Below are 26,518 nucleotides of genomic sequence, written 5' to 3'. Positions count from 1 at the left end.
ACATCGCTTGGGCAACAGAGTTCTCATTTCTATGTCAAATAAGATAATTGGGTAAAATTAAACATGTTTAAGCACATCTTGATTCGGTTCGCAGAGGAGGAAGATTACTTAAAGCTTTGGCTGCATAAGGTTTTCAAGTTCAAATATTTTGTTTTTAGGATTTTTAAGTTTATTCCCAATTTTGAACCTAGCTGGGAGTTGAGTATTGTTCCGGCCTGGATCAATTTCCTGTACCTTCTTGTTAATTTCTACGTGGAGGGGTTGTTGAGATTGATTGCTTAGGCCATAGGCCCAGTTCTGAAATTCGATCCATCCACCATCACTCTTTCAAGAATGATGGCGACTAGGGTTTGTTTGGAGTTGGATTTACTGCAACATCATCATCCCAGTTGAGTTTGGATAGGGACTGGACGAGAGGGTTTCTGGCAAGCACTTGAATACAAAAACCTCCCAGATTACTACGATTCTTGTTACAAGATTGGTTACAGTACATCGGCGTGCAGACATAACAAGTTCAAGACTAAATCAGACTCGGCCCCAACTGCTGATGGTTCCACTACAATAAAACCGTTTTTAGCCACGGTGTTTCCAGCAATAGACCAAAAACCGTGGCTAAAATACTATATATATAGCAACGGAATATTCGATCCGGGCAATATTCACATTTCTCGTATGCAGCATGGCAATATAATTAATGTATTGAGACGGTGACGGTTTTTAAACTAACCGTTGCAATACATCCCTAATTTTTGATATAGGAAATATTAAACCGCGGCAATTTAATTTGCGCGGGTTCTAAAAGTTTTGTCTACTTAGCAAAAATAAAGAAAAGAAAGAATTGCCCGTGCGTTCTTGCTCTCACGTCTCTCAACTCTCTTTCTCTCTCTCATCTGAACCTGCTACAACTCTCTCTCTCAGTCGAATTCGCTCTCACTCTCACTCTCACTTCGAAAATACCGATTTCTATTGGGTTTGCCATCAACAACATTATTGCTGGGCAGAGAGCTTCACCCTGTGAGAGAGCAAAATCTCTTTGCCTCACCAGAGAAGAAGATAACAGTCACCTTCATTTGGTGCCAAACCATCTTCGTTGGAGAAGAAATCTTCATCTCGTGCCAGGTTAAATAACAAATCTTCATTTGTCATCGAAGAAGGGAAATCTAGGCATCGCAGCACCACTGTTGCATAAAAAAATTTCAGGTTAGATAACAGCGGCTAAACATATCATGCACCTTACAATTCTGGTTATTTAGGGTTTTTTTTTTTTTTTGGTTTCATATCCCAATCTATAACAAAACTACGCCAATGGCTCAATGTATTGTTGTTATTGTACTTCGACAGGCCAAGCCAGTTTGAAAACCGACTTATCTATCCAAAGTAATTGGAAAGAAGGTAAGGAAATCTGTTCCCTTTAGTTTAATCGATCTATTTGTCTTTTCCTCATGTCTGATTATTTTTATGCTTAGTTTAATTACTTTGGGAAAGACAACTTTTTTGTTTTATCCTTATTCAATCATCAAATGATAATACAAAAGGTAAACAATTAACATGGTACGATGATGCAAAAGATAAACAAATAACAATCCATTCCCTTATGGTTCTGGTTCTCTCCAGATAACACTTCAACGCCTTAAACCAGAGTTCTCTGAAGCTTCTCACTCAAAAGGGTTAATTGGTCAAATCTCCTCTCTTTAAAATTTACGAGAAGCCAGAAGGTTTTCTAATTCAAATGGAAAAGTGCATGGATCCCAAACATCAAACAAATTAAGGTTGTAGTGTTTTGTACCATTGCTGTTTTTCATAAAACGTTTGGGGTTGAGCAAATACAAATTGATGCTAAAATGTGATTTGTCATGTCATATGATAAGATATGTTTTGGATTGATAAATACAAATTGTTGTTACTTGAAATATCAAATTTGATATTTCAACTCAAAACAACAATGATGAGTCCCTACAAGCATTTTTTTTTTCTATTTTTTTTTTCGGTTGAAGTGACTCCCTTTTGTAAGTAAGTGACAACTCATCTTTCTCATAAATTTCTATTGATCAATCCCAAAAGGTTACATAAGAAACTGGGATGGTACCCAATACAACTAAATAATACAGCCTAGTGATTTTTTTCAGTTGCTTTTTTTTTTTTTAACTTGAAGTTCTGAAAAAAATATGAATGATATTCATCACAGTGGAATCGGAATCAAAATTCCTAATCCTTAGAATTGAAATTGGAATGATCTGTTCCCATAATTTTCAACTAGTAAATGTAAAAGAATATACATGACATCCATACTTTTCAACTAGTACAATGTAAAAGAATAAAATAGCTTAGCTAGGATCAGCTAAGATCATACTTTTCAGACCTCCCTACCCCTCCTCCATAAAGTGAGTCAGCTAGGAATACATGCCCATCTAGATTGCTTTAAATGATTTCATTTCTGATACTACAATTCCTATCCTTAATATTATTTACTTATATTGTTTGTTGTCAATTTATAGGATTAATTATACTCATAAGGAATTTTGTGTGGGCTTTGTGACACCTAGATTGCTTTGGAAAAGGATGTAAGTAACAACTTCATTGTTTAATTTGTTTATTCTTTTGGCTATTTTTTTTTTCTAATATTGGAATGCCATGGATTGTGCTATGGATATGCTTTACATGATATTGGAGTGCTATGGATATGCTAATGGGCATAGTGAGGAGTTTTAGGGATTACATGAATCCACCACATATATGCGTGCGTGTTTGTGTTTTTCTTTCTAATTCTAATGTTAATAATCTTTATATGGTCATGAAGAATATGCTAATCCATGTGGGTTAATTCTAATGTTTATAAGATTAATTGATATTGGAGTGCCATAGGTTATTTGTTTATCTTTTTATCTTTTTATGTTTATATTCTTTATATGATACCACATTGCCATGAGATGTGTGAACCAACATAGTGGTGAGCTTTAGGGAACTTTATAAATCTGTTATATGTTTATTTATCTTTTTTTTTTTTTGTTTTTTCTTAGTCAAATACAATTATCAATTGACAACAATGCTTCTGCATGACAACTATTAGATTTCATGAAATCTATTTTTCTTTTATATACTAATATTATGAAAACAGAAACAAATGTTTGAAGATGTCTGTTCTAATTTCATTGAGAAGATCTGTACAAATATATACAACTTCTAAGAATCAATCTAGGAGCTATTCTAGGAAACTAACCCACTAATTTAGCTTAAAGAAAAAAAGGAAACTAAATCACAGCCTAAAAAAAAGGAAAAAAATCACAGCCTAAATAAGAAAATAAATAACTAAAAAAACAGGAAAGATTCTGACTCGGATTCCACAAGGAATAATCCTCGTCATCCCTTTCCAACACTCCCCCTCAAGCTGGTGAATGTATATCAATCATTCCCAGTTTGATACATTTGTCTCAAACCCGACCCTAAGTAATGGTTTAGTGAGGATGTCTCCTTCCTGTGATCCAAATAGCACATAGGATAGACAAATTTTTCCACTTCTGATCTCTGATTTGATGAAATTTTTGTCAATGCAAACATGCTTCATTCGGTCATGTTGAATAGGGTTGTGTACAATTGCTATTGCTGATTTACTGTCACTATACAGTTTCATTGGACTATCAAGTGGAACATTTAAGTCTGACAGTAGTCGTTCAAGCCATATTAACTCACAAATCCCTTGTGCAATTGCCCTGTATTCTGCTTTTGCACTACTTCTGGACACAACAGTTTGCTTCTTATTTCGCCATGTAACAACATTCCCCCAAACCTTTGTACAATATCCTATAGTAGACTTACTGTCCTCAACCGAACCAGCCCAATCAACATCTACAAATCCCTCAACTAACCGGTTATCACTTTTCTTGAACAATATACCCTTGCCAGGAGTTCCTTTCAAATATCTAAGGATCTGATCAACAATACACTGATGTCTCTCGGTTGGAGCATGCATAAACTGACTAACTATGCTAACACTATAGGCAATATCGGGCCTAGTAAGTGATAGATAGATTAGTTTTCCCACAAGACGTTGATATCTCTCTTTGTTAGCTGGAGGATCATTCTCAGAGATCTTATGCTTCCAATTCTTCTCCAGTGGAGTGCTAGCAGGACGACAACCAAGCTTCCCGGTTTCCTTCAACAGATCTAGGATGTATTTTCTTTGAGAAATGAAAATACCAGTTTTGCTTATAGCAATTTCCATCCCAAGGAAATATTGAAGTTTTCCAAGATCCTTAACTTTGAACTCAGATTGTAGTAGGCCCTTGAGATTCGTAATCTCATCATTGTCATCACCCGTGATTACCATATCATCAACATACACAATCAAGATTGATTTTTTCCATCCCTTGACTGTTTTATGAATAGGGTGTGATCTGCCTGTCCTTGTGTGTATTCAAATCTTTTCATAACTGTGCTGAATCGAGTGAACCATGCCCTAGGAGATTGTTTTAACCCATATAGAGACTTCTTCAATTTACACACTGATCCTAGTTTTTCTTTGTCTTTGAAGCCAGGAGGCAGGTTCATGTAGACTTCTTCATGAAGAGTTCCATTCAGGAAAGCATTTGAAACATCCATTTGGTGCAATTCCCAATCCAAGTTGGCTGCCAAAGATAAGAGAACCCGTATAGAGTTTAATTTTGCAAATGGTGCAAAAGTTTCTTCGTAGTCAAGTCTGTATGTTTGCGTATACCCTTGAGCAACCAAATGCGCCTTATATCTCTCTATTTTTCCTTCCAAGCCTACTTTCACCGTAAAAATCAACTTACAACCCACTAACTGTTAGACAGTTTTGTATGCCCTTAGCTTCAATCAAGAATGATGTACTTTATGAGTTTATTGTAAATGAATAAAAGTGCATATTTGATTCATGTTCCCTTGGTATGTTTCTGTGTAATACCCTTAAACTGGACACTTAATGAGACTCGTGTTAGTTTAGAATGTTCACAGCCAGTGGATCGGTCTGGGGAGACCTATCCTAACAAGGATGACACTGTAGTGCCACCAAGTCGGTTGGGGTGGCGTGTCTCAGCTGCCAGGGTGAGACCCTAGGCACATACAGTGTAGGATTAATTGAATCTATGAACTGGACCCTATCCACTTAGAGATTCCAAGATCTAAATGAGATTTAGATCTGGAAACCTCCTAATTAGATTAGGAGATGGCTGATCTGATCTGTAGATAAGATAAGGATTATCCCTTATCACTTAAAGGGACTTCTAACCCAAATATGATTTGGATTAACAACTCCTAATGTGATTAGGAGCTGATTCCTTTAAGATTATGAAAGAAGAAAGGGGCGAATACAGTTTGGTGATTTTTGATGTTCAATTTTCTTCAGAGCTAAAAATCACAGAAAGAGAGATTTTTTGCACCCTGCGAATTCTCTCCTGCCGCCTCCTTCTTGCCGTCACCATTGCCTTTGTTCGATCTCCAGTTCTTGGGAGAAATCAAGATTTGATCTTGATTCCAATCTTTTGGGAAAAGGATTGGTTGGAGCTGTACCCACAAGCCATCCAGTTGATTCTTGCGAAGGGTCAAGTTCTTTTGGAAGAACGTTGCTGATTCTGCTCCATCCTTCACTGCGCCATCTTCAGTGGGAGCAGCTTTTGGATCCTTCCTTGGGCGTGAACACCTCCATTGGGAGACATTGATTCTCTGTATCAGGTATATCCTCCCTCCTACTCCTTTTGGTTCAGATCTGATTTGGTTCTTGATTCAAGATTGATCCTTGAAAATATGTTTTCTAAAATAGGGAATTCGATTCCCTGCAAAGATGGGAGAAATTTTTGAAATTCGCCCTATCCATTCCGCAAGATTTGGGCGTCCATGTGATGGATATCCCATCCCTTCAGTGGTATCAGAGCCATGGTTCAAATCTTGAATCAATTTAATTCAGATCTGAACTTGCGCAAATGGGCAGAAGGTGTTCTACTCGATTTGCGTAGATATGGGTTTTGGGAAATTTATTCCCAAAATTTTAATGGGCAAATAATCCGAAATTAATTTTATAAATCTGATTATTGTTTAGAATAGTTCTTTATGATTTTCTTGATTTATGGGCTGTTCGTACAAGAGGAGATCGAATTCTTGGTTTGCGCAGGGAACCTGCAAGATTTGCAGTTTCTTGATTTATTCATTACATTTGGTTTGTAAATAATTTTTTTTTTATTTTTTAGACTCAATGTATTAGGTATTCGATCTGATGTAATTATAATAGAAATTAGGTTTTCTATTTAATTTAATTTTGGATTGAAGATGGCGGCGCAAGGAAGGAGATTTCGCAGATGGGACATTCGCTACCTGCGATTTGCAATTTATGAAATTGCATTCTGTGATCTAACCTCTGTTTATGAAATTGCATTATGAAACTGCATTCTGTGATCTAACCTGCGATTTTCAGATTATTTTCTTGAATTAAAGATTTAATTAAAGATTTAATTAAATATCAAACCCTAGACCCATTCGAACCAAGATTGGTTCAAATTGTTTGGACCGAATCTAGGGTTTATTCAAGGCTGAAAGTCAGCCCTAATTTTCCCACAAATGGGCCTAAGGATTGATGTTTAATTAAATGGTTAATTCGGCCCAACCTGTAAGGCCCAGTTTTAAACTGTTAAAACTGCCAAAAGCCCACTTCAAAGGAACAAGCTATATGGGCCGAACTGGGTAACCCTGATTCAGCCCATATACCTAGATGATATTAATTGTTAATATTATGAATTAAAAAGGGGCTTCAAATGGGCTATTACAGATAATTAATTGATTGGATCAATTCCTCCCTGCATGTGATGTATGGGGGCCCATGCTACGTTCATGGGCCATAAGTGCTTGGCCCATGCAGATACGATAGTGGCTCTTGCAAACACCATGGCTGAATGCACATCATTGCCATGGTGTCCCTACTGGTCATTTGATGACCTCCCTCAATAGTGGGCCCCACACCTCCTGAAGAGGTTACGTGCGGAATCTGGCTTTATGAAAGTCAGTGGGAGCCACTCTGGTTTGACCTAAAATAAACTAGGGCATAATTCTTGTTCCCTCCAGTAAATATGAGTGCATGTGATAGAGAGATTCATGTGATGAACTCTCTAAAGGCCTTCCATCATTAGCACGAGGATGGGTCCTTCAGTAATGAGGAAATGCACCAAAAAATGGGTTATCCATTTGCTGTTGGGTTTGTCTAAGTGTTTCATAAGATAATAGGGGCGTCATAGACCGATGTGGGAGGGGCTTCACCAGAAAATGGGAACTCTCTCATGGTACCTTGGTGTTCACGAATATGATGGGTGAGCACTCACTGGATAGAAAGGTTTACCTGAAAACGGCTCTGAACCTTGTCTGGAAGAGGCCAAAGGGAAAACTCATATGATGAGTGGATGTGATCCTTCACAGAAAGGTGGTGGGGTTTTGTAGCTGAAACAGTTGGCTCCATGCACCCTATGTGGTTTCCCACATTTCCAGAGACAAGTCGTTGTCTCCGTCCCTGAGCAGGAGGGAAAACTCAGAGATGAAAAAATGGGAATGGAACGTAGATTAAAATCCATATCTATGACTTGAACATGAATCAAATATGGTTGTGGACTGATATTTGCTGTTTTATCAGAAAATGGCAAACGGACAATTTGCAAAGCTTCTTGACGACAACAAGCTTAAGGGCCCAAACTATGCCAACTGGTGCCGTAACCTAATGCTGGTTTTAACATCTAAAAAATTGGACAAGGTAGTCAAGTCTCCTGCCCTGGAACGTCTGGGTGATAGGGCTTCTGAAGCCCGCAGGAGAGAATTCCAAGATTGGGAAGATAAAAACTCCCTAGCTTGCTGCTATGTCGTTGCTTTTTTGGACAACTCAATACAAAGGCAATTCGATCAGATCGAACTCGCTAAGGACATATTAGACAGTCTGAAAACAATGTATGAAGAGCAGAACCGTTCTACTCGGCAAAAGGTCTTGAAAATGTTCATGACCACTCAGATGTCCAAGGGGCAGAAAGTTCACGACCATTGTCTTCGGATGATGGGTTACATTAACGAGCTGGAAGCCTTTGGATCCGGGCTAGATCTTGGAACTCAAGTAGATGCCATTTTGAACTCCTTGCCCTCTTCCTTCAATGGGTTCATATTAAACTACAATATGAACAAGCTGAATGTCAGCGTCCAAGAGCTGAGCAATATGTTGCAAAGGGCCGAGGACTTACTTAAGAAGGATGAGCCTGTGGTGATGCTTGTTGAAGCTAACAAAACGGGCAAGAAAAAGAGGAAGGCAAAGAAGCCTCAGAAGAAGACTACCAAGCCCAAGAAGCAGAAGAAGGACAGGACAGCAGATGCATGTCACTTCTGCAAACAAACCGGCCACTGGAAGAGGAACTGTTCTCAGTACCTGGAGTCCAAGAAAGGTAATTTCGAATCTTGCGTCATCGAAACTAACTTATTGGTGGCTTTTGCGTCCTGGTGTATTGACTCCGGGGCTTCAACTCATGCGTGTAACTCACTGCAGGGGTTCAAGGTAAGCAGAAGGCTGAATGATGGAGAAGTGATGCTTTACTTGGGGACTTCTGCAAGTGTTGTAGCTACGACAATAGGCACCGTAGAATTAAAATTTAGAGAAGGAAATATTGTACTTAAAGATTGTCTTTTTGTGCAAAATCTAAGAAGAAATTTGATTTTTGTCTCAAAACTATGTGCGGATGGATATTCTGTCTTTTTCAGTAATACGATTATTATTAAAAGAAACAATAAATTCATCGCATATGGGGAACTGGAGAACGGTTTCTATGTTCTACATCCTTCTCTAGAAACTAACATAGCCGAAACTACTTCGGCCGAAATCCCCAAGAAAAGAGCACGTGATACAGTTAATCCCACGTGCCTGTGGCATTACCGACTTGGCCATATTGGTATTGACCGAATCACAAGACTGGTAAAGGATGGTCCTTTGGATTTTCTAACTGTAGAAGATCTTCCCACTTGTGAGCCTTGCCTTCAGGGTAAGATGACAAAGAGGCCATTTAACGGTAAGCCTGAAAGATGTACAGGCACGTTTGACCTTATACATACTGATGTATGTGATCCCCTGAGTGTTAGGACCCGTAACCAACACGTGTATTTCATTACATTCACCGATGATTTTTCACGATATGGTTACGTATACCTAATGAGACACAAGTCTGAATCTTTTGAAAAGTTCAAGGAGTTCAGGCAAGAGGTCGAGAAACAGTTAGGGAGAGAAATTAAGGCCCTTCAATCAGATCGAGGTGGCGAGTATCTCTCTGACGAATTCAGGGACTACTTAAAGGACAGTGGGATAGTATCACAGTTGGCTCCTCTTGCTACACCACAACTTAACGGTGTTTCAGAGAGGAGGAATAAGACCTTATTGGATATGGTTCGGTCACTTCTCACCCATTCAGAGTTACCCACATCCTTTTGGGGATACGCATTAGAGACTGCGTTATACGTGCTGAACCGGGTTCCAACCAAATCGGTTCCTAAGACTCCTTATGAGCTTTGGACCGGAAAGAAACCAAATGTACGACACTTGAAGATTTGGGGTTGTCCGGCTCACGTTAAAAGAACGAATCCGGACAAATTGGAATCCAAGACCAGCCATTGCCTATTCGTAGGCTACCCAAAGGGCTCAGTGGGCTACCTATTCTATGATCCAAGTGAGCAGAAGGTGTTCTGCAGTCGGAATGCACAATTCTTGGAAAATGGCTACATCTTGGACAATCTGCGTCAGGAAATTGTTCTTGATGAGGAGAGCTCAGATGCAGTGGGAGGTGTCCCACAAGTTCCAGGTAGTGACCAACCTAGAAGATCTACCCGGGTGTCCAGGCCACCGGTCCGTTTTGGTTACGATCAGGATAGTTACTTGGTCGAAACCTTGACTAGTGAAGAGGATCCCGTAACATATACGGAAGCTATGTTGGACATAGGCTCCCTTAAATGGGTAGATGCCATGAGAGCTGAGATGGACTCAATGGAGACCAATGGAGTCTGGATTCTAGTGGATCCGCCCTCCGGGGTAAAAGCAATTGGTTGCAAATGGATCTACAAGAGGAAGAAGGGCCCCGATGGCAGGGTTGAGACCTACAAAGCTCGTCTGGTGGCAAAAGGATACGCTCAGAAAGAAGGCATCGATTATGAGGAAACCTTTTCGCCCGTGGCTATGCTTAAATCCATTAGGATCCTGCTAGCTATAGCAGCTTACTATGACTATGAGATTTGGCAGATGGATGTCAAAACTGCGTTCCTGAATGGAGATCTTACTGAAGATATCTATATGCAGCAACTGCAAGGTTTTGTAGCTGCGGGTCAGGAACACATGGTCTGTAAGTTGAATAGATCCATATATGGATTGAAGCAAGCTTCTAGAAGTTGGAACATCTGATTTGACTCTACGGTCAAAAAGTTTGATTTTGAGCAAAACCCGGATGAACCCTGTGTTTACAGAAAGACCAGTGGTGACAAGGTTACGTTTCTGGTTCTATATGTAGATGACATTCTACTCATTGGGAATGATGTAGGAATGTTAACTATGATAAAAGTATGGCTATCACAGCAATTCTCCATGAAAGACCTTGGAAAAGCCTCCTATATACTAGGTCTTCGACTCTATAGAGATAGATCGAAGCGGATAATATGATTATCCCAATCTGCTTATATTGACAAAATAGTTAAGAGATATAGCATGGAAAACTCCAAGAAAGGAAATGCTCCTTTCAGGCATGGAGTCAATCTCTCCAAGAAGATGTCTCCAAAGACCTCTGAGGAGATCGAGAGCATGAAAGACGTTCCCTATGCCTCAGCCGTAGGGAGCATCATGTATGCCATGCTATGCACTCGTCCTGACATCGCCTAGGCAGTGAGTGTAGTAAGCAGATTCCAGGCCAACCCAGGGCAGGAGCTTTGGACTGCTGTGAAATGCATACTTAAGTACCTTCGAAGGACAAAAGAGTTTTGTCTGGTATTCGATGGTAGTTCACTACAGATCCAAGGGTTTACAGATGCGGATTTCTATTCGGATCCGGATGATAGAAAGTCTACATCTGGATATGTTTTCACGATAGGATTGTGTGTTGTTTGCTGGAAAAGCAGCAAACAGGGGTCCACAGCAGACTCCACAACCGAGGCCGAATACATTGCCGCAAGTGAGGCTGCCAAAGAAGCCGTGTGGATGAAGAAGTTCGTTCATGAGTTGGGAGTAGTTCCGTCCAGCACATCACCCATCCCATTGTTGTGTGACAACAATGGAGCCATTGCTCAGGCTAAGGAGCCAAGAGCCCACTCGAAGTCGAATCACATCGAGAGGAAGTACCACGTACTGCGGGAGATTGTTGGTAGAGGGGACATCCTGATTCAGAAGATAGCGTCAGCGGAAAATGTAGCAGACCCATTGACGAAGCCACTATCACAGAAAGTGTTTGAGAAACATGTGGAAAGCATGGGACTCCGGCTAGTACCTGATTGGACCTAAGTGCAAGTGGGAGCTGTTAGACAGTTTTGTATGCCCTTAGCTTCAATCAAGAATGATGTACTTTATGAGTTTATTGTAAATGAATAAAAGTGCATATTTGATTCATGTTCCCTTGGTATGTTTCTGTGTAATACCCTTAAACTGGACACTTAATGAGACTCGTGTTAGTTTAGAATGTTCACAGCCAGTGGATCGGTCTGGGGAGACCTATCCTAACAAGGATGACACTGTAGTGCCACCAAGTCGGTTGGGGTGGCGTGTCTCAGCTTCCAGGGTGAGACCCTAGGCACATACAGTGTAGGATTAATTGAATCTATGAATTGGACCAGATTTCCAGTATTGCTCTGGACCTTGGAGATTGATGGGCAAAACTGGAAAGTTACACCTGACCCTTAGACTTGATTATGATACTGCACTAGGTGTCGGATTGGGCTGTCTTTGATGTACCAATCAGTGAGATCCTTAGCGGGGGTCAAAACCTGGGTATGTTGGGACAGTCCGAGAATTCATCTAAGTGGGTGATCATAGTGACAGGATCAGCCCCTTTGTCGGACAAAGGTAATGAGCGGGGCAGCACTCTCACTGATGGAAACCAAGACTGCCGGTAGCCGATTTCAACCGTTGAGATTTGTTTTTGCAAAGTATATTTTATATGAGATATAAAAGTATATATTATGGTTTCTAAAATGTTTGCAAAAGGTTTTAATTCCCGGGATCCATATAAGTAGAGAGTGCAACACTGTTCCTTGCAGCCGAGGGAGAGGTCCTCTCTTGTCGGGCAGTGTATGATCATTATGGGCTGAGAGGTTAAGTGTAAGACCATTGAGGATAATACCTGATGGGCTAATCTTGCATCTGCCCAGTCCCTGGGTGTTACAGGGTGGCTTGGCCCAGGGACCACTTAGGGTAAGTGTTGGGCCCATAGAGCCCATAAGATGGGATTCAGGGGGTGCACTGTCCATAACAGTGTATTTGGCCAGGCCTTTTAACAAAGGCTGGGCTGAACCCATGTGGCTGATGTGTAGATCAATGTTTGGGTCCCACGCCATACAAGGAAGCCCAACTGGGCAGTAGTTTGGAAGGCTAATTGAGTACATAACCTTAAATGGGCCTTAAGCCCATTTCGAACTGGGCTGATTTGATCAGTCAATTAAAGGGGGCGAATTCTGAGGTGGATCAACTGATAGGATTGGGCTTAGACCCTATCCACTTAGAGAGTCCAAGATCTAAATGAGATTTAGATCTGGAAACCTCCTAATTAGATTAGAAGATGGCCGATCTGATCTGTAGATAAGATAAGGATTATCCCTTATCACTTAAAGTGACTTCTAACCCAAATATGATTTGGATTAGCAACTCCTAATGTGATTAGGAGCTGATCCCTTTAAGATTATGAAAGAAGAAAGGGACGAATACAGTTTGGTGATTTTTGATGTTCAATTTTCTTCAGAGCTAAAAATCACAGAAAGAGAGATTTTCTGCACCCTGCGAATTCTCTCCTACCGCCTCCTTCCTGCCGTCGCCATTGCCTTTAGATCGATCTTCAGTTCTTGGGAGAAATCAAGATTTGATCTTGATTCCAATCTTTTGGGAAAAAGATTGGTTGGAGCTGTACCCACAAGCCATCCAGTTGATTCTTGCGAAGGGTCAAGTTCTTTTGGAAGAACGTTGCTGATTCTGCTCCATCCTTCACTACGCCATCTTCAGTGGGAGCAGATTTTGGATCCTTCCTTGGGTGTGAACAACTCCATTGGGAGACATTGATTCTCTGTATCAGGTATATCCTCCCTCCTACTCTTTTTGGTTCAGATCTGATTTGGTTCTTGATTCAAGATTGATCCTTGAAAATATGTTTTCTAAAATAGGGAATTCGATTCCCTGCAAAGATTGGAGAAATTTTTGAAATTCGCCCTATCCATTCCGCAAGATTTGGGCGTCCATGTGATGGATATCCCATCCCTTCACTAACTTCTTCCCTTTAGGCATGTTTACAACTTCCCATGTATTATTGTCATTTAGTGTCTTCATCTCTTCCAAAACAACAACCTTCCATTTTGAATCTCTCAAGGCATCATATATATTTGCAGGAATTGTTACATTATCAAGTTGAGATACAAATGCCTTGTGAGTGTTAGATAAACGACAATATGACAAATGATTTGAAATCGGATGTTGAGTACAAGATCTTACCCCCCTTCTTATAGCAATGGGAACATCCAGATCATCAATTGTAACAGCACCTCTTTGTGAATCTTGTGGTGAATCCGCCATAGGTTCCGATGATTGGTTGCTGAGTAACACAGGGCCTCCTTGAGTAAGCAATTAGTTCACTTTGTTGTTGGACTGATTCTCCCCCTTGACCGAGACCTGTGGTTGTATCTGGTAGGGGTAATGGTGGAGACTCAGAGGATGGTAAAGTGGACACTGATGGAGACTGGGGCAAAGACACAGGAAGAGATATCGAAGGATCCCAATGATTATCTTCAATTAAGTTCTCCCCTTGAAGAGAATCATGGGAATAGAAGGATTGATCTTGTATCCTATGAAGATACATTTGATGGTCTTTGGATCAAGTTTTCCCCGAGTAGGATTGGTATTATAAACACAGAACACCCGAATATTTTTGGTGGGAGAGTTGAGTAAACGAATATGAGGGAATTCTTTTTGGAGACAACTGACTGGTGTACGGAATTTGAGGGGTTTTGATGGAAGTCTATTGATTAAATAGGCAGCAGTTAATACAGATTCTCCCCAAAAATGATGTGGAACAGCACTAGCAAACATGAGTGATCGAGCTACCTCCAACAAGTGACGATTTTTTCGTTTTGCAACCCCATTTTGTTGTGGGGTAGATGTACATGAGCCTTGATGAAATATGCCATTCTGAATGAGGTAATCTCCAAGAATCTGTGCAAAGTACTCTCCTCCATCATCTGTGCGGAGTATGTGAATGTTGCATTGGAACACATTCTTTATCATTTTATGAAACTATTGAAACACATACCCGGCATCAGATTTGTTCTTCAAGAGATAGACCCAGCAAGCACGAGTATGGTCATCTATGAAGGTGATGAACCATCTCTTGCCTGTTAAATCCACAACCCGTGATGCTCGCCAAATATCACTGTGAACAAGATGGAACGGTTTGGAAGGTTTGTAATTGTGAATAGGATAATCTTTTTTGGACTGTTTCGCAAGAATACATGACTCACAATGGAAAGAAGGATCTTTATTGAGAAATATGTTTGGATACAAATGTTTCAAATATTGAAAACTAGGATGTCCTAAGCGTTTGTGCCATAGAATTGCATCTGAATTCAACGAACTAGACGCAAAAAGAGATAGATGTGGTTTTGGCCTTGGAGAAGAATCAGTGAGATAGTAGAGACCATGTCGTTCTTCAGCATTGCCAATCATCTTCCCCGAAGATGGATCCTGAAAAATACAACGATCACAAAGAAATGTTACTTTACAATTTTGATCCTTAGTTAACTTACTAACAGAAAGGAGATTATATCTTAAACTCGGAACATGAAGAACAGATTTCAAATAAAGTCCTTGGTAAAAAACATCTCCAACTCCAGCCACAATTATTGTATTCCCATTTGCCACTGAGACTTTTATCTCACCATCACATTTTTTATAATTCAAAAAAGCTGTATGATGTCCTGTCATATGATCTGATGCACCGGTGTCAACAATCCAGTCATTGAGATCATCTTTTCGTGATAATAGAGATGATGAGATATTACCTCGTTGTGCAATTGCTGTTGTAGGTGTAGAACTTGATGCCTCGAAAATCTATTGCTGGTGAAGAAGAGACCTTAAAATCTCCATTTGTTCCGGTGTGAAAGCTGTTGTGTTAGGCTTCTTTGTCTCAGCAGATTCGGCTACATGAGCTGAAGGGTTGCCTTTCCTCTGATTCCGTGGTTTCCAATCTGGAGGTTTTCCATGAATGCCCCAGCAAGTCTCCTTTGTGTGATATGACTTTTTGCAATGTTCACACCACTGGTGGTTTTCTTTTTTCTTCTGAGGTTGAGACCGAGTAGATGCAAGTGCAGATCCTTGAGATTGTTCCTCTAGGATTCCGTATGAGGATGGGTTCAGCATGACTTTCCTCCTGCTTTCTTCTCGTCAAACCTCGGAGAACACCTCACAAAGTGAAGGAAGGGGTTTGATTCCAAGAATACGACCTCGTACTTCATCCAAATCTTTATTGAGTCCTTGAAGAAAATCAAATACTCGATCTTTCTCAAGGACATGGTTGTACAGTACTCCATCATCAGTACACTTCCATGGAATTGTATAAAACAAATCCATTTCTTGCCATAGATCAATCAGCCTGTTGTAGTACTCTGTTACTGACATTGATCCCTGCCTTATGTTCCACAGGAAAGAACGAATTTCAAAATACTGAGACGTGTTTCCAAGATCTGAGTACATCTCCTGAACAGCCTTCCATATTTCGTGAGCATTCTTGTAAAACAGATACGTGCATCCTATTTGCGTCTCCATGGAATTGATTAACCACGCCATGACAATGGAATTTTCAGCTTCCCATGTCTTGTAACTCGCATCACTACTCGCTAGAGGAGGGATTTCACTAGTAAGGTAACCCACTTTTCCTTTTCCTCGAATCACTAACAAAACGGATTGAAACCATTCACGAAAATTGGACCCATTTAATTTGTGTTGGGTAATATGCAGAGAATGGCTTATGTCAGAGGTGGTGAAGGAGGTTCCAAGGGATCTCAATGCATTCATGGTTGAATCTACTACTGTTGAGTCCACTGTTGATGAAGATTGGTTCGTTCCAGACATCGTCGTAGGCTCTAATACCATGAAAACAGAAACAAATGTTTGAAGATTTCTGTTCTAATTTCATTGAGAAGATCTGTATAAATATATACAACTTTTAAGAATCAATCTAGGAGCTATTCTAGGAAACTAATCCACTAATTTAGCCTAAAGAAAAAAAGGAAACTAAATCACAACCTAAAAAAAAGGAAAAAAATCACAACCTAAAAAAGAAAATAAATAACTAAAAAAACAGGAAAAATTCTGACTCGGATTCCACAAGGAATAATCCTCATCATCCCTTTCCAACATATTACAGATTAATAGAAGCATTCAATGATGGAGGATAGGAGTTGGATGTATATGCAGAGGTAAAATTGCTACAAAGAAAAGATTCTTATATATCTAGGTTAGATTCAACATTTTAAGGGCTCATATTTTATCTTTGGTTAATGTAGGAATACAAATGAATTCATAGATGGAGTTGTTCAATTTTTGAACTGGGCTGAGGCTAATTCATCATAGGATGGAAAAATTGTGTGTCCATGTATAATGTCTAAGCAATTGGAGCAACAAGTCATTTGACATGGTAATTGCTTTGATTAAAGATGCTCTTTCTGAAGGTGAAAGGTGTCTAAAGATCTATCATGAGACAAAGAAGATAATAAGAGATTAAGGATTTGGGTATGAGAAAATAGATGCATGCCCCAAACATCGTATGTTGTTTTGGAAGGAGAATGCAAATTTAGAATCGTGTTCTCATTGTGGTGAATCAAGATGGAAGAGAGAGACATCAAGTTCGGCTAAAAATAGTAAGAAGGTTGCTGCTAGTGTTCTTTGACATTTTCCTTTGAAGCCGAGGCTAAGGAGGTTGTTTATGTCATCAAAGACAACTTATATGAGGTGGCATTATGATAAACATAATGATAGTGATGGGGTGTTATGACATCCTGCTGATTCTACTGCATGGCAAAGTTTTGACGCAAAGCATGGAGATTTTGCCTTAGAGCCTCGCAATATTCGACTCGGGTTAGCTAGTGATGGGTTTAATCCATTTGGTATAATGAGTGTTTCTCATAGCACATGGCCAGTACTTCTATTTCCTTATAACTTGCCCCCATGGTTGTGTTTAAAGAAGCCATTCATTATACTATCATTGCTTATTCCTAGCCCTTCTGGACCAGGGATGAACATTGATGTGTACCTACAACCCTTAATAGAGGATTTGAAGGAATTATGGTATGTTGGTGTGGATACATATGATGCATTTTTACAAAGGAATTTTTTCGACTGAGGGCAGTACTATTATGGACTATAAGCGACTTTCCTGCTTATGCTTACTTGTTAGGTTGGAACACAAAGGGTGAATTAGCTTGCCCATCATGTAACAATGAAGCTTGCTCCAAGTGGTTGAAGCATGGAAGAAAGTTTTGTTACATGGGCCATAGACGATTCCTGCTACCGGATCATTGTTTTTGAGCTGAGAGGCATCGTTTTAATGGTGAAGAAGAATGGAGATCTCTACTAAGAAGGTTATCCGGATCTGATGTATTGGGTAAATTGGATGGTCTTAATTTAGGAAAAAGGAAAAATAGAAATGATGGGAATGACGAAACACAAGAAAAAATAGATTGGAGAAAGAGAAGTATCTTCTTCGAGTTACCATATTGGAAGTCATTAGAATTGTCACAATTTAGATGTTATGCATATCGAGAAGAATATATGTGAAAGCATCGTAGGGACACAATTGGATATTGAAGGAAAACAAAAGATTCTTTGCAAGCACGTCTTGAATTGCAAAAGATGGGAATTAGACCAGCTCTTCACCCTAAGTCCACAACAAACCAATAAATTATTGGTGCCTCCTGCATGTTTTACAATGAAAAAGGAGGAGAAAACAAACTTCTGCAAAGTTTTTAAAGATGTTAAGCTTTCAGATGGGTATGCATCTAATATTTCAAGACGCGTCAATCTTCAATCTCGCAGGATACTTGGATTGAAAAGCCATGATTATCATGTCTTAATGCAGCAACTACTTCCATTAGCCATGCGAAGGACCTTGCCTCGTAATGTTAGTTCAGTCCTAATTGACTTGTGTAGCTTCTTTAGAGATTTATGCTCTAAAAAGGCAACCGGAGAGGATTTTTCAAAGTTGGGAAGACGAATTGCAGTGACACTCTCCCATTTAGAGACAATATTTCCACCCAGTTTTTTTGACATTATGATGCATTTGCCTATCCATTTAGCAGATGAAGCTATAATAGCTGGACCTGTACAGTACCATTGGATGTACCCCATAGAGAGGTATGCTTTGCCTTGGTATATTTAATTTAGAAGCAATTTCAAAAGTCACATTATCTAGTTAACCAACCTTTTTGATTTACTTACTAACTTATTATTCTATAGGTACCTACTTACATTAAAGAAGCATGTACATAATAGAGCATTTCCTGAAGGGTCTATTGCAGAAGGATACTTGGCAGGTGAGTGTTTAACATTTTGCTCTATGTACTTGGATGGGGTTGAGACCCGATTTAACAGGGGAAGGAGAAATGATGATGTCGAGGTTGTTGAAATGGAAGAAGAGTGGGCTATCTTTTCACAAACAGGTCGTGGATTTGGGGCAGTTGATGTGATTTACTTAGATCAAGAGACATTAGAAAGGGCACACCGATAGATATTGTTTAATTGCCAAGCAGTCAATCCATACATTCAGTAAGTTTAATTTTTCCTAAATTTATTCGAAGACATTAAATTTGGATGCTTAACTAGGTGTTTGACTTGATAATCAGGAAACATCATAATGAAATTTGGAGGCAACATCGTCGAGCTCCACTAAAAGAGGTAGAAAATATTCACCATAAGGAGTTCCCTGAATGGTTTAAGAAAAAAGTAAGTAATGGGGATTAAAATTTTTAACTTTTAAAACTTTAGTTCAAACCAAGAAATAACTCAAATTTTATATTATTCATGAAATAGGTTGCAATTCATCGTGGTGATGAGAGCTTCTCACAAAAACTTGTTTGGTTATCTGAGGGTCCATTTCCAATGGCAAGGACATATCAGGGTTGCATTATAAACGGTTACCGCTTCCACACCAAAAATCGCGATGGTAATAGGAAGACACAAAATAGTGGTGTTTGTGTAACTGCAAAAACTTCAAGCTATTCAAGTGCGAAGGACAAAAACCCCATACAAGGGAAAGTTAGTTATTATGGGGTTTTAACAGATATAGTTGAATTAAAGTACTATGGAAACCTAAAGATATTGCTGTTCAAATGTGATTGGGTCGATGTAAATAGCAAACAAGGGATGAAGACTGATGAACTTGGTTTCACACTTGTCAACTTTGAGAGATCTTTGAATACTCCAGAGCCATTTGTGTTGGCATCTCAGGCAGAGCAAGTCTTTTATGTCCAAGATCCTATTGATGTTACATGGCCTGTAGTTAGGAAGGCAACACCTAGAGACAACTTTGACATGCAAGGGGAAGTGCAGATGGAAGAATTTGATGCTATTGTGGAGAGCATTCCAGTCAACCAACATATTTCAGGAGATAATGCCTTACTAATTGGTGATGATGTTAGTTGGGGTAGAGATGACATTCAGGGTCTAGAAGTTCTAATTGATGACCCCCAAATGGATGCTGAATTTGAAGTTAACCAAGTCTCCTTGATGACATGGATGAAGATGATACTTTAAATGATTACGAGGATGAAGAAGATAATGACTTTGATGATGATAGTGATTATTCTGATTAGACTATTTTTTTTTTGTTCCACTCATGGTTTTTGGTTATTAATAAAATTTTTGAGATGATGACCAACAAATCACACTATTCAATGTGAAATATCCTAAGACCATTATGTTAGTTCCTAGAATCCAGAGTTTAGTACTGTGGTGTTATTCAATGTACAAGCTCTGATCTCAGTTGAAACTGAAGAACCCTTTTTGCTTGTGGTAATAAACTCTGAAGCAGAAGTTCAACCAACAGTAGCTAAGGGAAGGCCAAACTTTTTAATTAAAGCAGCTAGCTGCTGCAGCCTGCAACTTATATATGTTTTGAGTAGTAGACAACTCTTCTCTCTTTATATAGTTTGTATACAAATTTTGCCATATCTACGAAATTGTTGGGCTAGCTCCTATTCTTTTGTCTCTTCTACTTCTCTTTCTTTGTTATTGTTGTTGTTGTTGTTGATGATGATGATTGTTCTTCTTTCTGTTGTCAGTTGCTTCTATTATCGTTTCTTTTCATTTTTGTGGTTTCTGTTGTCAATTATTTATGTGCAGAGACTGCTCTAAGCTCTTTCGTGGTAGACAAACAAGGGTCCTAGACTCAATCTGTCGGATCCAAACAATAGAACATATTTGGACCAGTCTGGATCTACATTTTTAGTCCATAATTAGTGTGAAGTGTTTATTGTGTTTATCTGTAGAAATTTTATATAAGATTGCCCCTATATCGAAGATTTGTTGCGGGCCTAGTACTTAGCACACGTTGAGAAGAATAGACCATATGGTTTTGGTGTGTGGTCGGGTTTAACTTTCTTGACCCGCCAGGATCAGTTGCTATTGAACTGAAATACAGCTCTTAAAGCAAAATGTGAAGAAGAAAGTAAAATCTGAAATCAAAGGACCAGCTTCCTATTGGGGGTGTTATCCCAATATGAATTGTTTTTCTGGTTGTGAGTTCCAAAAACATGTTTTCATCCAATGTGCAAAAAGGCCATAAGGTTAGGTCTGTAAGCAGTCCACCCCTCCCAAGACCCTGGATAGCCATGTCCAACATTTGGTATTGGCCCTTGAGTTTGCATTCCAATATTTTCTGATATACTACTTTGTCTGAAATGTATTTCATATTTTTCCAGCATTCAAAATTTACACAAGTATTTGTGCCGATGACCATTTTAAGTTTATATATCGATGTATAGCATTCTTTTTGTAATTATTCTGGAGCATTGACATCATATTCTATGTTTTTTAAAAAGGAACTTCTTTCCTAATAAAATTGCTATTTCCTGGAAAACACATTTCAGAAACAAACACATTGAGACAGATCGGGAAGGTTAAGGACATTGGTTCCAGCTTAAAGAGCCAACAAACCAAATTTTAATAAAAACTAGAATCAGAAAAATGCCCCTCCCTAACCACTTGGTGGCTAAGTTGGATCTGTCCACACAATTTAATATAGCTCACCTCCAATGCCTCAAAGCTGTATAGGTAAGATATAATGAATGTCTGTCCAGAAGAATATTCACCATGTCATCTTCTTGCTTTAGTTTCTGCTGCTTGGCTTGGTGGTGCTATTTGTGCTTCAGCACCAAGAGAAACTGCAGCAGATTCTACATGTGTAAGGAGATACTCATAGATCTTCTTCCTAAGTCTGTCAATCGTCTCAGCAGGAATGCAGGGTTCTTCTTCACCATCCTTAGAAGAACCAATCTCATCTAAACCAGTCATTACATTCTTGAGATGAGACAGTCTGATGCCATTGGTTGCTTGTGGAGGTCATGTAGTAAATCTCTGCCAGGGTCATGGCTGCGTGACAAGTACCACTGTTGGGATGGACCCACTGAGATCACTTTCTTATATGATAGAATACTATGATATCGGACTAAAGTAATATTTGTTAGTTTCCTAGTTGAAATTGGAGTCTATGAAGGGTTATTTGAGCCCTTATGCTGAGTTTATGAATAGAGCTTTTGTGATTAAAATTTTAGAGTTGATTTGATGAACAGTAATTATGCTTTTATTATTGTTTCTTTTTTTTTTTTTTTATAATTAGAGTTGATGAATCCCAGAGGAGTCATGTGCAGGAAGCTCTCAAATAACTTGGGCTGTTTCTTTTTTTTTTTTTTCGAATCTGATGGGTGATTTGCATAAATTAAGCTTGTTCTTGTTCTGTAATTTGCTTTTCACTCGGCCATTCATGCGTTTGAGGTGGATCTATTTTTTTTCCTTTTTTTAAGTGAAGTTTTGGCTCTAGAGGGAAAGATTTTTTGTCCTAAACCTAGTTTTTTGTTTTATTTTTGCTACAAATTGTCCTAGGGTGAGTTGGTTGGCCAATTGAGGTAATTGAACAGTAATGCAGCTTGCTGACAAAGGCAGAAGTTAACAATAATGCTGCAATTTTCCTTTGTGATTGACCCAGAAATAACAACCATGAGATAAAGAATTGTTAAAGATACTCTTAGAGAATTACATATATATATATATATATATAGATAGATAGATAGATAGATAGATAGATAGATAGATATATTCAGGAGCCTCATCTAACATCTGTGTGATGATACAATTGTAGTGGCTGTTTGTTCTGAATGATTACTTGATTCATGATATCTTAGATCAACAGTGTGATGTTGGTATGAGAAAATCCCCCCTCTTCGACTGCTATCTTTGCCATCTCCATGAGCTCTGTCGCTCTCTGTCTTCTTTCTTCTATCTCATCTCCCCCATCCATCAACTGGACTATGGCCTTCTCCACTTGTTCTCTCCTTACCAGCACCCCAACCTTCTCTTCCTCTCCTCACTTACATTGGACATCAACACCAATCTTGACTCCAATCTTGAGAATCTGTACAATCAGCTACTCATTACAGAACTGCTCTGCAAACATAAGTCATGTTATCATGGGCACACCCACACAAACCCCTTCCAGTGTTGAATTCCACCCACAATGTGTCAAGAAGCCACCTATGGCCGAGTGAGACAGGATTAATACCTGAGGCGCCCAGCCCTGAATCAGGAGACCTCTCCCTTTGGTCCTCTCCTCAAAACCTTCCTTCAACAACCATTCCTCAAAGGATTCATTGTTGTTTATGACTACCCAAATGAATGGGTGGTTTGATGCTTCTAGCCCCAACCCAATCTCTATCAACTATGGAGGAATCAGTCTACAAAGGCTGCCTAGACAAACATAGACAACAGACTTTGGAGCTCTAGAATCCAACCACTCCAAGTCTTATGTGCTGATGGAGCAGAAAGTCCCTTGTTTTGAGAGTGGCAGGGTTTTGGCCACAGCTGCTGATCAGTTTGAGTTAAACCATTCCTTTCTCCAAACAAGAGATTTAATGGGTTTGACAATTGGTAAACCTTTCCTTTATTAAAGAGAGGTTGGGCATGGGTTGACCCTAACCACTATTACAGCTAACCTCAGCCCCAGCCATAGGTTTGAGCTGAGAAGATGATGACAGAACCATGTATTTTGATGCTGGACCTGTTCCCTAACCACTCAATGGACAGTGATCTAGGTCGAAGGTCACTCGATTAATGTGGCAGCCTACTGCCATTAATTGTTGGGGACTTGGTGCAGCTTTAGTTCAGCAGCTTGTTCAATAATTGATATTTGGGCACTTGTTCTTTTTCTTTATTAACCTCTGGTTTTTCTGAAAGAGTAACTTAGAAATCTGATATTTTTTAGTTTAACTATCAGAAAGAGTATCTGATATTTGGGCTAAGATTTGCTTCAGTTCTGAATTTGATTCGTCTAATCATAGTTTAATTACATTTCATTTAATGATTCATATTTGAGTGATTGATTATGCTTATAAACAGAATCATATCAGTTGTTTAGTGTAGATGATCTATGAACTATGTGCTCAACTTACATGATCTTATCAGTCTAGCATCGAGGGACACACCTCAAGAAAGACTGAATATTGAGGGCCACACCATAGATGAGCTTTTTTCGTTGCACCATCTGATTTTGATTCCCTTGGATTTTTTTCTTGGGCATCAAAAAGAAAATGATCTCAAACAAATCGAGTTTAGCAAGTCCCAAATTCTCAATTAAATAGGGAAGTTGAAGAACAAGAGACTGAAACACAACAACCACAACAATCTCATTTGCAACACCCTCAAGCTTCTCAACCCCAAGTAGACCATTTGCCCTCTCATCATTCTCAGGAGGAAACAGAAGACCAATTATCCCCACAAATAGAGCCCTCACAGCACAAGAAAACAAGAGGCCCCACCTTTTGTAAAGATGTGTATAAAATGAATGGTAATGAACATATTTCTGTATCTTTTAATAAGTATGGTCAACCAGAAGATGGAAAATTGTCTCAGTTTATTGGCACCAATAGCATGTAATGGAAATATTTGTACCTGTCATGTGAATAGTTGGAAGAAAGTATTGAATACAACTAAAGATCGTGCTTGGGGTTTTATCAAGGTATTCTTTTCAATTTATTCACTATTTGTATTTTGGAGTTGAACATTTTTCAAATAATCAAATATGTGTAATGAACTATGATATATAAAATCTCATTCTTACATATGCAATGCAGGATAAGTTTGATGTTTCAGATGATCATAAAGAATGGTGTTTAAAGGACCTAAATGCAAAATCGAAGCAATGGAAATGCATTCCATATCGGGATTTTTATAAGCCTGAAGTTCCAATAGCAGAACATCTTACTCCTCTAATGGATCGTGTTGTTAAAGAGTAGTGGGGAAATTTGCTTCAAATGTGGCAATCGGAAAAATTTAAGGTATGCAAATTAAATTCATTAAAAATGATTTCTTATTTAAACATATACTAATATATTGTTTTTTTTTTTTTTACTTTTCTTCATTTGACATTTAGCAAAGTAAATAAAAACAATCGTGCTTTGAAGAAAATAAACCACTATGCAGGAACAAAAAGTTTAGCACGGATTCACAAAGAGGTAAAGTTTCAATTTTATATTTTCTGAGTAACTATTAAAATTTATTTGCTAACCATAAGGTATTAATTTTGTATATATGAAAATAGGCAGAAGTGGCTGGGGAAGTATTAGACAGGGCTACTCTTTTTAAAAGAACACATACTCGTAAGGATGGCAAACCTATCGATGATGCATCTGTAGAGATTATGGTATATATTTGGATTTTTTTATTTATGGTGTTTTTATAACTTTGCATATAATTTTATAAATTAAATTGTTTAGTTATTATGTCGTAGTTAAAGATCGATGAATTTGCATCCTCTCAACAAAATAATGAAGGATCCTCAGTGAGAAGTGTTATCGCCCAAGATGATATTTTTTATCAAATCATCAGTAAACCAGAAAGGCGTAATTAAGTGCGCATGATGGTATTAGGTCCAACTCCAACAGATTTATGGGGACTTGAACCAAGGAGACGTATCTCAAATATTGAATTGGAGATTGAAAATCGACAATTAAAAGATAAAATCAGTGACTTAGAGGGCAAAATGAAGGATATGACTATAGATTTTTCTTAATTAAGGAATCTTGTGCTAGGTAGACAAGTAAGTATTATTTCTTACAATAGCTAAATAATTATATATATACCAATTGGATTGACTATATATGATAATAATGATACTTGTTTATTGTAATTTAGGTCCAAAATGCTAAAAATGTTCCTTTAAATTCTCCACACCACATGCATTCTTTTGCCAGTAGCTATAATGTAGTGGTAACCCCACATGAGGTAAATGTATGGTTATAAAATATTAATTTATTATAAATAAATAATATTTAATATCTATACTATTAACTCTTAGGAAATACGAGTTGGGAGCATTCCTTCACATGTGGGCAACAATCAATTTGATCGATGTGCAAATGAAAATTTGGATGAAGTATTTTTAGTAGGATATAATAAATGTTATTTCTCTTGAAAAATAGGATTATAATCCTAAAATGATTTAATGTGCAGGCATTCAAACATGTGAAGCTCCTTTATCCAGGATACGATAAGAAAGAGGTGGCAAGAGGTATATTTGTTAGTGAAGATCCTAAAAAGGTGGTGGTTGATGAAGCACTTGGTCATGAATGGTGTGAAATATCCTTAAAACCAGTAATGATTAATGACATAGTTTTGTTGAGAAAATGTGGTAATATGGTAACTCTTGGAGATGCACTTGGATCTTGCATTGCATGGGTTAAATAATGATAATGTATAATGCATATAAAACTCTTACATTATTTAATTTATATATCTAATTATTGACATCAATTCTTATGTATTCATTTTTGTTGAACATGACAGACCGAAGTTTATGATCCAAAGCGAAGGTCATGAGTATGATGCACGTGCATATAATCAACTATTCAGATGCAATGATGATAATTTTGTTAATTCTCTTTTCTTTTTTTGGTGATGAAAAAAAATTATTAAAAGTGTGTATTGAACAAAGATTAGTATGAATGTTTTGTATAAGTTTGTATAGGTTTTATCATACAGGAACAATGAAATTAATTTTTATTTTTGTAA

General features: G+C 38.4%; 1 protein-coding gene across 2 annotated transcripts; it reads left to right on the top strand.

Annotated features, from left to right (window-relative positions):
- The first annotated feature begins 739 nt into the window (after window positions 1–739).
- Window positions 740–26,518, top strand: LOC148803246 (uncharacterized). 2 transcript variants are annotated; one of them, XM_088896760.1, is made up of 12 exons: window positions 740–1,200; window positions 1,342–1,392; window positions 2,496–2,561; window positions 16,611–18,595; window positions 18,698–19,006; window positions 19,084–19,183; window positions 19,271–24,467; window positions 24,583–24,786; window positions 24,882–24,963; window positions 25,050–25,151; window positions 25,961–26,201; window positions 26,294–26,518. In XM_088896760.1, exons 4-5 carry the CDS (start codon window positions 17,994–17,996, stop codon window positions 18,966–18,968), a joined length of 873 nt encoding a protein of 290 aa, XP_088752886.1. In that variant the 5' UTR covers window positions 740–1,200; window positions 1,342–1,392; window positions 2,496–2,561; window positions 16,611–17,993; the 3' UTR covers window positions 18,969–19,006; window positions 19,084–19,183; window positions 19,271–24,467; window positions 24,583–24,786; window positions 24,882–24,963; window positions 25,050–25,151; window positions 25,961–26,201; window positions 26,294–26,518. The 2 variants fall into 2 exon arrangements, 1 of the variants encoding a protein (XP_088752886.1); XR_016081446.1 differs by lacking the exons at window positions 16,611–18,595; window positions 18,698–19,006; window positions 19,084–19,183; window positions 26,294–26,518 and having other exon boundaries at window positions 755–1,200; window positions 24,416–24,467; window positions 25,961–26,285.

Source organism: Nelumbo nucifera, chromosome 1 (assembly GCF_055504915.1).
Source record: "Nelumbo nucifera cultivar China Antique chromosome 1, China Antique-T2T, whole genome shotgun sequence".
NCBI classification, from domain to species: Eukaryota; Viridiplantae; Streptophyta; class Magnoliopsida; order Proteales; family Nelumbonaceae; genus Nelumbo; species Nelumbo nucifera.
This window is presented reverse-complemented; position numbering and strand designations above follow the sequence as displayed.

Bases quoted from the DNA above. Each gene is read 5' to 3' on its own strand.
- LOC148803246 (XM_088896760.1), top strand. From the start codon at position 17,994: ATGCATATCGAGAAGAATATATGTGAAAGCATCGTAGGGACACAATTG. The intron at 18,596-18,697 runs GTATGCTTTGCC...ATTATTCTATAG, and splicing joins TGGATGTACCCCATAGAGAG to GTACCTACTTACATTAAAGA.